Here is a 17,004-nt window from a genome sequence, read left to right as displayed (position 1 = left end):
TGTTTACTATATTTTACTCTGCTACGCATCCTATATTCGATTGCTTTTACCACACCTAGCCTATTCATTCTTATCCCCATCCTACTTTATACCTATACTCTGGTAATAATCATCCCTAGAGTTTACATAATTTGAATTCTAAGCTTTGATACCCACTATAACGACCTGAAAAAAAATTTGCTTAAAATTTCTTTGATGCCACCTGAAATGACCTGAATATTTCATACAGCGGAAGACCTCCATAATAATTACGAGAGTACTAAATTATCCCAATACAACAACAATATCATTTCCAACATCACAATTTACATATCCCTAAAAGAATAGTTTAAATACATCAATAACATAATATAATTATATATTTATTCTAAATAAAACCTTCTATCTCACCCATGCTTTCATTACGCTACTCTGATTACTATTATGCTCCTCATGACATTTGAAAAATATTTGATAATGATGGGATGAGACATCTCTCGGTAAGACGGAATAGATTATCATCAGTGTGTGGCAACATGAGTTCTGGTGTAGCATGAATATATACTTCAAATAATTAATTTTAACTAATAATATCATGAAAATCTATTCTCACACCTACATATATATATATATATATATATATATATATATATATTGAAAATGCATACTTTTCAACATAAACATACTCTGTTGTAATAAGATCCTCTATGTACGAAAATCATCTGATATATATAGACATAAAAGAATTTCCCTGGATGGGCAATCATATAATATCATGTAATAATCCTATATGATTGAGTTGTGCGGCCCGTGGGCGGGACTTAGCAATGGCTGGCCTATCACACTAAGCCAAACATAACGCGTCTATAAGTACAATTGACTTATTCAAGCTGGTTCGAACTGCTGGGGGGGGGGGTACTCTACTCTTCCCTAGGCATAATCGACTATCCATTCACCAACACTCTATTTGAGTAGTGTGGTGGCACTAACTGATCTGGCTAGTTACGGTACCGTAAACTGAATATAATTGGTCCATCAGTGTTCAAATACCATATAATACTGTCTACACACACACACACACACACACACACACACACACACACATATATATATATATATATATATATATATGATTTGATAGTATACGGACAGACTTATGATATGACAGTATTCAAACAGATTTATGATATGTTTTATGAAATCATGTATCAGTTTTATTATATATATTTATTTGTCTGAAACTGTCATATCATGAATTTGAATAATACTGTTTTGAATAATATTGTCGTATTATGATTCTGTATAATTCTGTCATAATCATAAATTTGTCTGAATTATATCTTTTTATAAGTCTGTATAAAATCATACTTTGTCGTGTATCAACATAAAATATTCCACAGGCTTATGCATGCAGTGAAAATAGTCATATTCATGCCACACAATTTGAGTGATAATTCAAAATTTCATAAAGTACCCAAGAAAATTTCCACAAACATATATTCAGTAAATTTAAATAAATACACGAGTACGATTAATTTCACCTATTTAATTTAACTCAATTAAATACCAAAAATCTGATATAATCAAATCTTTGTAGTTTAATTTAATTCCAAAATATTTCAAAAAAAAAAAAAAACTGATTTAATCAAATCCCTGCAGCTTAATTTAACTTAGATATTTTTTTTTATATCAAATTTGAATATAGATATAATTAATTTCACATACTCAATTTAAATAGGGCATTTTTTACTTAAAATAAATCTAATTAAATTCACATACTCAAAATTTAATTGAGAATTTTTTAAAATGAAAACTTGACATAATCTAATCTTCATACCTTAACCCTCGAGTGGTGCCTACAACGTCCCAAGGACAAATTCACTCCAGTTAAAGTGTTCAGGAGCGGAGTTAGGACTCGAATATGATGTTCGTTTTTCGATTTGGCCGAAAAATGAAAAGAAATCTTAGAGAGAGAGAGTGTTTGAGGAGAGAGAGAAAGCATGACTATAGGGGTGTTCAATTTGGGTTTCCAAATTCAATCTCAGGATGACTTCCTGAGTTGATATACTTTTATATATATATATATATATATATATATATAATAATAATATTAATTAATTAATTAATTTTTTTAGCACCACTACATCTTACTTTATTCCTTCTATGTAATATACATAATGCTTCTCATTAAAAGGAATTAATTTTAAACATTGTCTAGTTAATTTTTGACATTCATGTATACTAATTATGTTTATATGCACTTATATGCATATTATTTTCTAGGGCGTTATAAAAAAATAATAAAAATAATTAATAACTATAGTAAAATAATAATTGTAAAATTAGATAATTATACATTAGGATATTTATAAAAAGACTTTTTTCCCCTTCTATTGTAGAAGTTAGTAAATAATACAAGATGTTGAAAAAAAATATAATTGAAATTTATACAATCATTCTATATTATTAATAAAATACAAAATTATATTCAAAAATACTTTTACCTTTACTTTCATTTTATTTTTTCATCATATTGTGTCTAGAGTATAAATTTTGCTTTCAAAGTTTGAATTTAAATAAATTTAGATAAATTTAATATAAATTTATGTTATATTATATTTAAATTTAATACAAATTCAAATTAACGTAAAGTTAATTTTTTTATAGCTTCAACTTATGAAAGGGGAGGTAAGAGTAAGTGGGTTAATTGATAATATAAGTCGGGTTCAATTCCTGACTTGCTGAGCAAAAACCCTGAATTTACGTCCTGCATGGACTGTAGAGTCAGACAGTGTAGGTGATGGATTAATCTGAGTATCTCGTGACGCTATTAGTGATCAGATCTCATGTAACTGGATCAGTCGAGAACGTAGGATACTTATTGTAACCCCAAAAAAAAAAAAAAGGAACAAGTGAAAGTGTTAATATAATTGGATGTAGTTTTTTTCAAATTTGTGCTTTACTGCTGCTTTAGGCTCCCCTTTTAGAAAACGAATCCCACTTCTCCCTCCCTGTCTACCCTCGTAGCCGCTGGATTGCTGTCTGCGTATCTTGTCCGTCGGCGGGCACATACCTCCCTCTTTTGGCGTTTGCCGTAGCCACGTCCGCCGGCTTCGTTCCAGGTACTCTCTCTTTCTCTGTTTGTTTGCGTAGGGCTTGATTTCTCCCTCCCTCTCCTTTCTTGCTTCTTCTTCTCTCTCTCTCTCTCACACACGCACACACTTTTGCACACACACTCTCCCACTCTGTCTTTAGGGCTCGATTTCTCTCTCCTTCCCTCCCTCGCCCCTCTCTCTTTATTGTTTGATTGTTTCAATTTTCTTGAAAGTGGGCATGCAAAGAAAATTTCCTTCCAATTGTCAATTCATGGATTGCATACTCATTTTCTAGAAGATCAGCAAAGCATGGCATGGTCACTCCACTCTTTTGAAGTTGCCCTTAATTGCGCCCAAAACAGTAAAATCCCAAAAATCTGATTATGAATTTGCATTTTTTTGGTGCTACACAGAAATACCATTTTATCATCTGGCTGTTTTATATAGATATTAGATTGAATTCTCACATATGGACAGCCTTGTTTTGTTTTCATTTTCATCTTTTGAAGTTCTTTATTTTTTATGTTGAGCTTATTGATGTTATGTTCAACAAAATAAGTTGAGTGCGTGTTTTTTTTTTTTTTTTTTAAATATTTTCAGGAGGTTCGTGCTGCATGTCTACACCAAATTTCTCCTCCTTCGTTGGGGAAATATAAGGACAAAAAGCTCCCTGATTTAAATTGGTCAGTCTGGTCCTTCAGAAACCCCCATTTTTTGTAAACTAATCACCAGAGAGGAAGAGACACAATGTCTGGTTTCACAGGCTTTACATTGTCCACAAACCCTTCTTCTTCTTCCTCATATTCAACGCCTCCTTTCTCTTCATTCACATCATCTTCATCATCATCCTCAGCTTCATCTCCATTCACCTCGTCACTTTTTGCATCATCATCATCAACAACATCAGCACCATTTTCATTCACACCCACTTCTTCTTCCTCTCCCAGCACTTTCCCCTTTGGTTCATCTTCAAACCCTAGCTCCTCTGCTTCTACATTTTTCACCTCATCGTCTCAGACCTTCTCTGCTTCACCCTTAAGCTTCTCCTTAAATTCATCATTGCAATCATCGTCATTGTTTTCTTCTGCCGTGCCTTCATCACTTAACTTTGCTCCAGTTTTTCCTTTGTCTTCAGCATCTGCTTCAGCTTCTTCAGTGCCTCCACCCTCGTTTGCATTTGGTTCCACATCAGCCACAGCAAGTTCTGGTTCACCTCTATTTGGGACATTTTCATTGGCTTCTTCATCTAGCGGTTCCTCTTTGTTGGCTAATTCTTCCGTGTTTGGATCTACTTCTTCGGGTTTAGCTAGTTCTGGTTCTTCTCTGTTCGGAACAGCTTTTTCTGGTTCTTCATCAGGTGCTTCCTCAGCATTTTCTGCCTCTTCCTCGTTTGGGTCTTCAATTTCGACTACTGGGACTACTGCTGTTGCTAGCACTACCACGTCTGCTACGCCTGTCTTTTCCCATGCCTTTCTTGGGACTTCTTCATCCTCTTTGTCTTCTACTGCTCCATTCTCTGGCATGTTTGCCTCAAGCCCAAGTTTGGGTTCTGGTTCTAGTTCCAGTTCAGCTTCTAACTTCTCATCTGCTTCAGGCGCTGCATTTTCATTTTCCAGCGGTTCAGTTTTTTCAAAGGGCTTAACCTCCTCCTCCTCCTCCTCATCTTCTTCTTCTTCTCCTTCTGTGGCAGCATCTTCATCAAGCTCATCGAGCTTTTCATTTGCAATTTCATCATCTCCTTTTCAAGCCTTATTTGCATCTGGCAGTGCTACTTCTACTAGTTCTAATGCTGCCTCAGGAGCTGCTGTCACTAGCATGACTGCTGCAAAGCCTCCTTCACTGGGTTTTGGTCCATCTGCAGCACAATTGTTTTCGACGGTTACCACAACAAGAAGTGCATCAACACCTGCTGCTAGTACAGCTCCATCTTCTGCTGCACCAACACCATCATTGCCTGCTTTTAGTGTGAGTTCGTCTTCCTTGGCTACAACTACAGCTACCAGCGCAGCTACTTCCTCAGCCACAGCAGGTTCTTTTTCGGGTTTTACTGTAACCAGCACAACTAATTCATCGGTCACTAGTGGTTCTTTTGCTAGTTTTTCATTGTTAACTAAAACAACAGTGCCTTCTTCATCCTCACAACTGCAAGCAACAACTTCTGTACCTGTATTCAGTGAGTTTGTTAATCCTCTTTGTGTTTGGAATCCTTAAATATATCTGAACTATTAAAAGATAGTAATTATTTTTATATTTCATCTGAGGGCTATTGATGTGATAATATCAGTGTCATTGTGCTCTTCAAGGTTAGGCTTCTTCCTTGCCATAGTTGTTAGTTCAATTGGTTTTACATTGAACTGACAAAAAGCAAATAATATACGGTATTGTCTCTCAATTTGTTGTCCCAGTTTTGGACAGAATTGATTGTGTTTTCCAGTAGTTAAATTCTGCAAAGACTGAAAGTGGCCAAAATTTTCATGTAATTTAAATTGTTCATGTAGATCTCCCAGCTTCAACCTCTGCACCTGCTACAGCTTCCAGCACCAGTGCTGCTACAGCTTCCAGCGCCAGTGCTGCAACTGCTCAGACATCATCGTCCCTTGTTGTAGCTTCCAGTAGTGGGTCTGTGCTTATTTTTGTAGCCCAACCTTTTATTTTAACATTTTTTTTCTTATCAAGCTATAGAAATATTCTACTAAATGTCTAATAATTTTTCTTGGTAGTTAATTTCTTCTTCAAATTTCATACTATTTTGCATAATTGAAAATCGACTGATGATAATGTTTAAAGATGATAGAACTTTTGTTGTTGATATTTTTATTAACTTGCTAAATTATCTGTGATGAGAGCCATCTCATAAATGTTACGTATGTCTCTGCATAAAAAAAATTGTCTGTAACATTGGGAGGTGGCAATATGATTATCCTTTTGGCCTTTTGTGTTTCCCACAGGACAACTTCAACGGTCAGTGCAGCTGTGTCTCCTGTTCCAAAATTGCCATCAGAAATCACTGGGAAAACTGTTGAGGAGGTACCTTCTGTACCATGCCTACTCTTTGGTTTGTATGCTTCTATCCATTTTACTCTCCCCTGAGCTTTGGCTCAAATAATTCTAGACAGTAAAATTTGTATGACTTCTAAAAAATAATCTAGGGCAAAAAATACCATAAACAAAGAATTGTATTAAAGGAGGAAAGAATACAGTAAAGGGAAGAAAATAAAAATCAGAAGAATGAGATATCCTCTCGAAACAAAAGGAAAGGAGGAAAAAAAAACGGAAAATAATTATAAGGCAGCTCTAATGAAGCAAAACAATCCAATCCCACTGTGAGTCTTCCAAAGATTCATGCCCAAAGAAACCATTCACTAACATCAAAGCAACACAAGAAATACCACTATTTTACAAAGCAAGTTAATAGAAGTAGCATTACACTTACACATTATGGCATTTCTCTCTAGCCGAATACACCAAATTGTAGCAGGAACAGTACAATGCCACAAGGCTTTCCTCTCTCCCCAACCAAACCCCCCAAACATGTTTGTGCATGAAAAACCTCCAAAGAAGAGGGGGCAAACTCAGTTCTTGTCAAAAATACTTGGCTACTTATTCCAAACCGAAGCAGAGGGGTATATATTATTATTATTATTTTTGGAGATTGGCAAAGAAATAATTCCTTAAAAGTGCGCGTGCCACCCATTTACAAACAAGAGGAGAGAAAAAACGGAAGAGAACAATCAACACTGTGATAGTATTTCCTGACTGTCCAGCATGTACTGCCCAATAAACCAGGAATAGAGTGTAGAATGCCCTCTACCTTGAGGATTGTGGGATAATTGAATCCATGAGCCCTGGCATTTTTTTCTTTCTATGTAATCTAAAAGATGGCAAGAGGGATCAAGGACAATGTTCTTTCCTTTCTCTAACTGTAGAAACACCCTTCCTAGCCCAGATTTTCTTTCTCCCAGATTCAGCAGTGACCCAATGCTGTCCTGAGATAGCAATGCCCAGAGCTTTCCCTTGGGAACCTGGCAAATTACTCAGCAATACCCTGATTCTTCCTTTGTGGCTTTGTCCCCCACTCAGACCTGGGGTAATTCATGAGCCAGAAACAAAAGCTGCCGTAGTTCTATTTGTAGATGCACAGTTACAGATTGTCTTGAATCAAGAAGTTCCTTGTCAAATTCCTATGGTAGCTTTCTCCTAGCAATTTTATAGTCACATCCTTCAGTCCATAGTTGTCAAATCAAGATTTGAATTGTGAATCAAAATTCCAATTTTGGGAATCAAGAATCAAATAAAATCTTAGGACTTGGTACAAATTTCCAAATCAATTCTAAATGACAAGCATATATTGATATACAAACAGCAAGAAAAATAGTTAAATACTTTTTAAATTTTGACAATAAAAAAAAATCATATTTCATGTGTATGCTTTCCCTAAACAAATGAAAAGTTAGACAATAAATCAGGAGATATCGATAAAAAAATGAACTCTGTGTTGTTTAAAGGAAGGAATCATGAAAAAAGAATTAAAAAAATGGACTTTTGGTGTTTATCAACAATTAAAAAAAATATTTCATGCATATTCTTTCTTGGATTGAAAAGAAAAAAATTAAGCTAAAAGATTATAATAATTGAAAAAACTACTAAAAACCAACTTATGAATCTTTACAACACAACAAAACAAGAGTACTACCTTAGCGGGTGAGTGTTTCGTTGCTTCTTCTCAATGGTAGGGCACTATTCTCCTTCTAGAGTGAAGAAGATTTTGTAGATAACACGTCTGACCTAAAGTTCTATTTTTTTCTCTTTTTTAGCACAAAATTGACATAGAAGAGAAATGGAAGATAATCATGTAAAAATAAAAAAAGGAAGGAAATGTTGCTTTTTGGGGTTTCAAACTAGGTGAATATGATAGGTCCAAAATCATGTGAATTGTTAGATTTGGATTAAATTGTTATATTCACAAGGGTGAATCAATAGATTTGCGATAATTCAGTTGTTTTTAAATTCGTTAGTAAGATTCAGATCGATTTTCTGTACAAGTGATATGAATTGTATGAATCGAATCAGAAATTGTAAGATTCTAACAACTTGGAAATGACCAAACAGAGGTCCAGCGGGTAAACAATGTGGTTTCTTAAAGTTTTATCCCATATTGTGGAGGTTTCATACAAAATTTGGGGCATCATTGTACCATGGGGAGCTAACTAGAGTAAGGACTCTTTCAAATCCATGGACCTACAAGATGATGAGAGGCAAAACCACGGTGCCTAGGATCTTCTTGTTGAGTTGGATCTGGGCCTGGTGAATTCAAGTGGAAATAAAGTTAGGTTGAGGCGTGTGATTTTGGGGATAGGAAAAAGTCTAAAAAATTGACAAAAGGATTAGGTGGGTTGGTTAGTGGCATCTGTCAGTTATGAGGGGTCCCTAGTTGTGTCAAACGAAGATTCTTTCTTGGAATGTCAAAATTAGTTCTGGCATCCTTCTTTTGTAGGAGACCAAGTTAGGTGAAGTTGATTCTTTCTTGATTAGGACTTAGGAGCACTTGGGATTCCAGGAATAAATATTGGGCTGTCCTTCAGGGATGTCAGGGGCCGAGATTGTGGTGTGGGACATGAGGGTGGATTCTATTGAGGATTGTGATGCAGGGGCAGCATCAAGGATCTGCAGCCATGGGAGAGGCTAGAAGAGATTGAAGAGAGGAAGTAAGGGGGAAGAGAGGAGTGGAGATACAAGGAGGAAAACTCACATTCTATTCCAATTCAAATTCAACAATAACTGTCTACAACATGGCTTTAATGCACTGTTTATAAGAAAGCCTCTATGCATGAAATTACACATGTATCGCGAACATTACATAAAACTACAAACAAACCCCCAAATTATACAGGTATTACAAACAACCTCCAAATACACATAATCATATACTAATTAATATTGAACACATCAGAAACTACTAACTAAACCCCACAAATCATTGATCCACTTCTTCTTAAGTATTCTTCAAAGAGGATCTTCCCAAGGCCTTGCTTCTTGTCTTACATCAACTCTCCCTTAGTTAGAAAAAATGGCCTTGAATTTTGAAATGTTGGAGGATCAAGAGTGAGAAGCAAACTTGGATTCTTCGAAAGTTAGTGTTTGAGTGATACAAGAAACCATGTTCCATTGGCAGCGCTAGGGGTGTACTCGGTTCGGTTCGGTTCAGTTTTTACCAAAACCGCCAACAGAACCGAACTCCTCGGTTTTCAAAATGACAGAACCGTATACCATCGGTTTATGAACAAACCAAACCGTGAACTCTACGGTTCGGTTCGGTTATTTTCGGTTTTACCGAATTTTGAACTATCAAAACAAAATATTACTTGAGCTGGGCTGCATCAATAGGCCACAGCCCATTGTGAAATTATAAAATTCCTGGGCTAAGACATTAATAACGAAGCCCAAAACGTAAGACATGTTGAAAGGATGATCCACATAAAATATATAGGGTGGGATACCAGTTCTCTTCCCATTTCCAACCGATGTGGGATGGGCCGATGGCTAGCATGTGGTTCCTAGCTTCCTGCATATGCCTCGGCAAATCTGTACTTCCCCAGTTGCCCTCTTTGCAGTTCGTCGGTGGCCTCTCTCTCTCGCAAAAACACACACACACACAGAATGTGAGCAACAGGTTATTCACAGGGACATAAAGACCAGTAATATAATGCTGGATGGAAACTTCAACGCAAGGCTTGGGGATTTTGGATTGGCGAGGCTCATGGTCCATGGATCATGACAAGAGCCCTGTTTCGACTCTAACTGCGGGAACAATGGGGTACCTTGCCCCAGAATATCTTCAGTATTGGAAAACAACTGAGAAGACTGATGTTTTCAGCTACGGTGTGGTCATACTTGAAGTGACTTGTGGGAAGCGGCCAATTGAGAAAGAGATAGGTAGAAAATGATCAATTTGGTTGATTGGGTCTGGAAATTGCATTCTGAGGGAAACATTATTGAAGCAGCAGATAAAAGGTTGAGTGGGGAGTTCAAGGAGGAAGAAATGAGGAAGCTGTTGCTTGTGGGTTTGAGCTGTGCAAATCCAGATTGCATGGAGAGGCCTTCCATGAGGAGAGTCTTTCAGATCCTTAATGACGAGGCAGAGTCTGTGCTTGTGCCAAAGATGAAGCCAAGTCTCTCTTTCTCTTCCAGGTTGCCTTTGAGTCTAGAAGACATCATGTCGGATGGCGAAGAGTGCAAGACTCCGTAGCACCGTAGCATCTCTTGTATAAAATTATACAATTATTATTTACTAATTCGGTTTTCGGTTTTTCGGTTCGGTTTTGGTCCAAAACTGAAACCGAAACCGAAACCGAAATTTTTTGTATTTCAAAACCGAAACCGAAACCGCAAACCGAAAAACCGAACCAAAATGTGTTTCGGTTCGGTTTTGGTCCGGTTTTCGGTTTTTCGGTAAATTTTGTACACCCCTAGGCAGCGCCATAGAATTGAGTTGAGAATTAGCATCAATAAGCACATTGGGGATGACACACTCAACAATAGGAATGTTTGAAAGACTTTGGATGTCTTTAAACACATTCATTTCCTTGCTTGTAGTGTCTTCAAGTTGAATAACTCTGGGGATTCTTTGTCTTGGTTGATTGGTAATGCGGGCTTCAAGATGATATTTTTACCATTATAGTGGAAGGCATGTGTTCTCATGTCCTTGAGCCACACCCAAATCATCCAACCAAGGAGAACCAAGATGTACACGGCTAATGTTCATGGGTATGATATAACACCGAACATTACCAAATATTCATCCAGTTGGATAGGAACCAAACATCTTTCTCAAACATGAATAGTGGAGTTATCAACCCAAGATATCACATAAGGCTTTGGGTGAGGTTCCAAATGAAGCCATAGTAGTCAGAGGTGCGAGGCAAGCCGAGGCGCGAGGCGAAGGTGCGCGCCTCATGAAGGTGAGGCGCACAATTATTAAAATGGTGTAAAATGTCTATTTGGGGTAATTGATATTTGAACATATGAATATCTAGTAATATTAGAATTTAAAAAACAATGTGTCATATATTTCAGGCAAATTAGGCAATTACTCATTTTGTATTAGTAGCTAATAGCCTAATTCAGGCAATAACCCATTTAAAATTTAAAACTTATATAATGCATTTCCAAACAAATTAAAAAATAGTAGTTAAATTTCAATAAAAAGAATAAATAGTATGTATTAGTTATAATTTATAAACTTACATTAATTAAACTAAATATTACAAATTAAAAAACAGTAGCTAAATTTCAATAAAAAGAATAAATATTATGTATTAGTTATAATTTATAAACTTACATTAATTAAACTAAATATTTAATTAGTAATTACATATAAAGAAGAAGAAGAAGAGTAGCTAAATTTCAATAAAAAGAATAAATATTATGTATTAGTTATAATTTATAAACTTACATTAATTAAACTAAATATTACAAATTAAAAAACAGCAGCTAAATTTCAGTAAAAAGAATAAATATTATGTATTAGTTATAATTTATAGGCTTACATTAATTAAACTAAATATTTAATTTATAAGCTTACATATAAAGAAGAAGAAGAAGAAGAAGAAGAAGAAGAAAAAGAGAAGCAGCAGTCAGCAGCACGCAGCACGCAGCACGCAGAAGAAGAAGAAGAAGAAGAAGACTTACAAAGGTTTGAAGGCTCAAAGACAAGCTTGCTGCTGGTTCGAAATGTCGAAGACGACGTGACGAACTCACAGCTGGTTCGAAGGCAGGTAGACGAACTCGCGAAGACTCCTGCTGGTTTGAAATGAAGTCGCAAAGGGTTGTGCTTCTTCAAAATGTCGAAGACGAATGTCGAAGACAAACTCACGATCCTGGTTCGAAGCTCGAAGATGAAGTCGCGAAGGCTTCCAGCTGGTTTGAAGGCTCGGAGACGAGCTCACGCTGCTGGTTTGAAGGATCGTGAAGGCTCCTGCTGGTTCGAATGTGCAAGACGAACTCACGAATGGCTTTGAAGGGCCTAAAGGGGCTAGGGCTCTGTTCGTTCGAGTCAAATGAGGGCTACAGGTCTGGCTGTGGCTATTTCTCTCCTTTAAATGACTAAAAATTCACGAGGCGTGACTCACTGCACCTCGTCTCGCCTAGCATCGCCTCTTGCAGGTCGCGTCGCCCCACCTAGTTTGGGGCGCAAGCCTCTTCACCTCACTGCGCCTTGTGCCTAGGAGGCGCGCTTTTAACTACTATGGATGAAGCTGCATTCGAGTGACTCCATTTATATAAACCATTTTCATGGGGCATTCATCCATCAATGATGATTGGGCAAACATTTCTTCCATAGTTGAGAAAGGAGTGGAAAAGCTTGAAATTGTGCCTGAGGTATGATTGATGGTATTTCTTTGTCCAATAATTTGTCATCATATTGCTAGATTTATATTTACATACACTGCAACTATATATCACCAAAATTTTTTTAACACACTTGCCCACAATTCTCAAATTAATCATGCAAAACCATAAACGCGACCAGTCGACCTCCAATTTTCAAGAAATATCTTCAGTTCACCTTAGATCTTGAGTGTTGTCATGCTGAAATGAAACAAATTCACTTACAAAACCCTCAAACTGCAGCAATAAAACCTGATGTTTGATGCTGTCAGTGACAATTTCAAGGGTTTCATTCCAAATTATCACGGTTGCTTGCAATATATTGCGTCCACAATCAAAATATCGCCTCCTAGGTAAAAATATCGTGGAGTAAACCAAAAATCTCATGGTTGAAATTACACATATATCCCTAACATTATGTAAAACTACAAACCAACCCCTAAATTACCCAAATATTACAAACGACCCCCAAATACACACAATCATATACTAATTAATGCTGAATATCATACACTCCTAACTATACCCAACAATCATCGATCCACTTCTTCGTAAGTATTCTCTAAAGAGGACCTCCCCAAGGCCTTGCTTCTTGTCCTACATCAGATTGCCTTGTAGGGCCCTACGTGTTGGTGCTTTTAGAGTGGTTTCATTGATTGGTGGTCTATGTTGGTTTATGGCCTAAATTCCTCCTCATTGCATGATTCTTTCGTTGATGAGTTAAGTAGCGTTTGGCCTTTGTAGCCCAAGGTGGGTTGGTCGTGGGGGATATCAATGTGTGTGACAACTCTAGGGACAGTTTAGGGGGTGCAATGGTTTGTAGTAGTATGAGTAGGTTTAACTTCTTGATTAGGGATTGCGAGTTGTGGGATATTCCATTAATCAATGGATGTTTTACTTGGTTGGTGTCTAAGGTAGACTCAAGGTCTTAAATTTCAATTTTGACTCAAATTTCGAAGCTCCAAAAGTACGGAAATTTCGATTTCGATGTCGATTTTGATTTCGATTTGAAAAAATAACGGAAACTAGTAGTAAAGCATGGAATTCTTTGTGAAACTTTAGAAATGGTTAACAAACATAAAAATATAAGTTTTAAGACTAATATATTACAAATTAAATACATCTATGTTTTGTATAAGGTGGAAAATTTGTAAAATAGTTTGTGTATCAAACATGTTTGTAAGATAAAGTACATTAAACATATTCAGTTAATGCAAATGAAATTCATAAATCATTTAAATATTATTTATTATACAAATATTGATAATTAGACATGAATGGTTAAATAAAATATTACTATAAGTTTATTTTTTCATATAATTTCAAAAGCACTTGTGATAACCTTTTGTTTCAATAAAATAAATGAAAAGAAAAATTTCCCTTCACTCTTGAGGTTTTGATAAATTTCGACAAATTTCACAAAAATTTTGAGGTTTCGATAAATTTTGGATGATTCATTGAGATTTTGACGGAAATTATGCAAGACGGAAATCGACTGGCGTTTCGATTTTGAAGGTGACGGAAATCAGAAATTTCGACAGTTTCGTGGAAATTTAAGACCATGGGTAGACTTCCTCCCGTCTCTTCACCAACAAGATGTTTTTCCAAATGTGGTGAAGACTGTTTTTGGGTTACCTTGGACCATTGTCCTGTGCTTCTAGACTCTAATCCAGTGCAGTGGGTCCCTATCCCTTTTAGATTTGATGAATTGTGGGTGTTGCACCAGCTCGTTTAAGGATTGTGTGAGGTCTTGGTTTTTTTGGGGGGGGGGGGGGGGTTAAACTGATGAGAAATTGGAAACATGTTAGGATGAAGCTCAAGCAGTGGAACAAAGAGGTTTTCGGAGACGTCAAAAGACTTGAAAAACGCCATATTCTCTAAAATTGTAGGCTTGGAAAGTTTGAAGATTGTGCCATTTTAAATGAGGGCAGGGCTAGAAGGGTGAGTCTTTGCAATGATTTGGAGGGTGTTGTTATTAAGGGAAGACATGGGCAGGCGTAAGAAATCTAGGGTGAGATGGGTGAGGGAGGGGGGCTGCAATTTTTATTTTTTTATTTTTCATTTTTCATAGAGTGGCCAATGTTAGGAGGAGGAAAGACCTTATCAAAGAATTGGAACTTGATTCAGGGTGCCAGTGAGATTACTAGTTTTTTTACAAGCACCTGTATACAGCAGAGTGTCTGCACAGTTTGATGTTAGAGGGTATTGATCGGATTAAAAAAAAATGTGTTTGAGATGAGTAGGAAGACTGGTCCCGATGAATTCACAATGGCCTTCTTGTAGGATAATTGGGAGCTGATGCTGGTGGACGTCTTGAGGTTTTATTTTTGGAGGAATTTCATCATAATGGGGTGGTGGATACTAGTGTGAATTCAACTTTCTTAGTCCCCATTCTGTGAAAGGAGAGGTCAATGAAGGTGCAGAATTGTGCACCTAGGGCTGCAAATGAACCAAGCCGCTCATGAGCGGCTTGGGAGCTTGGCTCGATAAGAGCTTTGCTTGATAAGAGCTCGTTTATTATCTAAATAAGCAATTCCCGAGCTCAAATTTTAGGCTCATTTAATAAATGAGGCGAGCCAGAACACTGTCAGGCTTGGCTCGTTTGGATTCGTGAGCAGCTCGGTTAGGCTCGATAATGAGCTCGATTTTATATTTAATTCTAAAAATATTTTATTTTATTATTTAAGTTCATTAAATTTTGCTTAACATAAGTCAAACAAAATAAATTCAAAAGACTAATAATTATTAGTTTATTTATTTATTAATAAAATAAATGTGAAACAAAGGAGGCTAAATGGCTAATATAGAAGAGGCTTCACCCAGGAAGATTTTCAATCTTTCAATGTGAGATATGGAGTTGAAGTGGGGAGAAAGAGAAGGCATGGGGAGAGAGGCTGAGAGTTGCACGCCTGTATGTTTTTCAGGTTTGTCCCACATCGGTAATCCACTACTTCTTTACCTCCTCAACAGCTTATAAAAGCTCTTGCCCACTACACATTTGCTCCACCTCTCTCATGGCTGCGTGCCAGCTTTAATGCAGGCCTGCTTAATACTATCTTTATGTTGTGGGCTTTTTTATTGTGGGTTATTTTTGTGTAGTTTGAGTTGTATTTGGGCCTGTTTATTGATGGGCTTCAATACCTCATTTTAAGCCCAACTGGCTGACTGACTGAGGTAGGCCTTTAAAAGTTAAAGTTGGCTGGGCTTGATTTATTGGCTTGTTTTAAACCAAGCTGAGCTCGAGTCGAGCCCGATCTTGTGATTAATTTTTTGAGCCGAGCTCAAGCTTAATATTTGGAGCTCGAATTGTACTGAGCCAGAGCCTGAGCTGAGCTATTCTTTTTTCAAGCTAAGCCTGAACATGTGAAAGCTTGGCTTGGCTTGGCTCAGCTCATTTGCAGCTCTATGCGCACCTATTAGTTTGGTCACTAGCCTATGTAAGATTCTTTAAAAAATTTTGTCTAAAAGATTGAGAGAGGTTTTGTTAGATAGGGTGACCATCTTCCAGTTTACTTTTATTTGACAAGCAAATTCTTGATGCAGTGCTGGTTGCTAATGAGGTGGTTGAGGATGTGAGGAGGAGGTGTGGAAGGGGTTTAATCTTTAAGTTGAACTTTTGAGAAAGCTTATGATATGGTGAAAGTGAATCAAGGGATGCTTGGGTTCGACCCATTTATCAATCATTATTAATAGTCACCTAGAGAATGGTTTAGGGCTTCTAGTGGTTCATACAAATGGATTCGTTGTCCCTGTTTTTGTTTACTTGTATTGTGGATGTCTTGAGTAGGATGTTTCTGCACCTGGTTTTAGGACCTGGACTGTTAACTGACCCAGTAAAGTCAATGGGTTGGTCAAACCAGTCAAACTGGTTGTTGAATCAGTTAGCATGACATATATGACAATAATATTATGCTAACCTGTAATAATATTTTAAATATACTAGTAATCACTTATAGTCAATTATAATAAATAGGTACTAGTAACAATTTAAATAAAATTTGTACATTTTTCTATTTTTAAACGTTATTCTTGAAATTTATTATTAATAATAACCATTTGTTAAATTTTTAAATAAAAAAATATTAAAAGGTAAATGAAGATTTCGATTCAATTAAAAATCATTAAAATTAATTAAGTTTTTGTGCAAATATAAGTTACTTCTTCCATAATTTTAATTATTTACAGCATGTGTAAACTTGTATATTTATTATTTATAGCATGCTGGAACTACAAGTGATAGTAGGTGCTGTGATAGCTCCTTCTCTTGTTGTGTTTTAGGTCCCAGGTTCGAGTTTGCTTCAATCCAAAAAATTGCATCCCTTTTTTATTAAAGAGAAGGGTTGATCCACCCACGAACCTGGTTCAGACCGGTTAGTCTGGTTTCAATCGGGTCAACCGGTTCAATTCTGGTTTGCTTCAAAACCAAGCCTCAAGCGATACCCAGACTGGTTCAGGTTGAACGTGGTCGGTCCGTCCGGTCCTGTCCAAGTTTCAAAACCCTGCTTCTGCATGCTTTGTTTTTTCGTTTTCCCCTTTCTTTTTA

General features: G+C 36.6%; 1 protein-coding gene across 3 annotated transcripts in view; it reads left to right on the top strand.

Annotated features, from left to right (window-relative positions):
- The first annotated feature begins 2,928 nt into the window (after nucleotides 1-2,928).
- LOC131165882 (nuclear pore complex protein NUP62) overlaps nucleotides 2,929-17,004 on the top strand; it is a 52,150-nt gene continuing 38,074 nt past the window's right edge. The window contains exons 1-4 of one of the 3 annotated variants that reach the window (XM_058124027.1): nucleotides 2,929-3,101; nucleotides 3,675-5,103; nucleotides 5,573-5,693; nucleotides 6,023-6,101. In XM_058124027.1, the coding sequence (XP_057980010.1) occupies nucleotides 3,822-5,103; nucleotides 5,573-5,693; nucleotides 6,023-6,101 (1,482 nt within the window). In that variant the 5' untranslated portion in view covers nucleotides 2,929-3,101; nucleotides 3,675-3,821. Of the gene's footprint in view, nucleotides 3,436-3,674; nucleotides 5,248-5,572; nucleotides 5,694-6,022; nucleotides 6,102-17,004 lie in introns of all 3 variants that reach the window. The other 2 variants (XM_058124025.1, XM_058124026.1) reach the window with 2 other exon arrangements.

Source organism: Malania oleifera, chromosome 10 (genome assembly GCF_029873635.1).
Source record: "Malania oleifera isolate guangnan ecotype guangnan chromosome 10, ASM2987363v1, whole genome shotgun sequence".
NCBI classification, from domain to species: domain Eukaryota; kingdom Viridiplantae; phylum Streptophyta; class Magnoliopsida; order Santalales; family Ximeniaceae; genus Malania; species Malania oleifera.
This window is presented reverse-complemented; position numbering and strand designations above follow the sequence as displayed.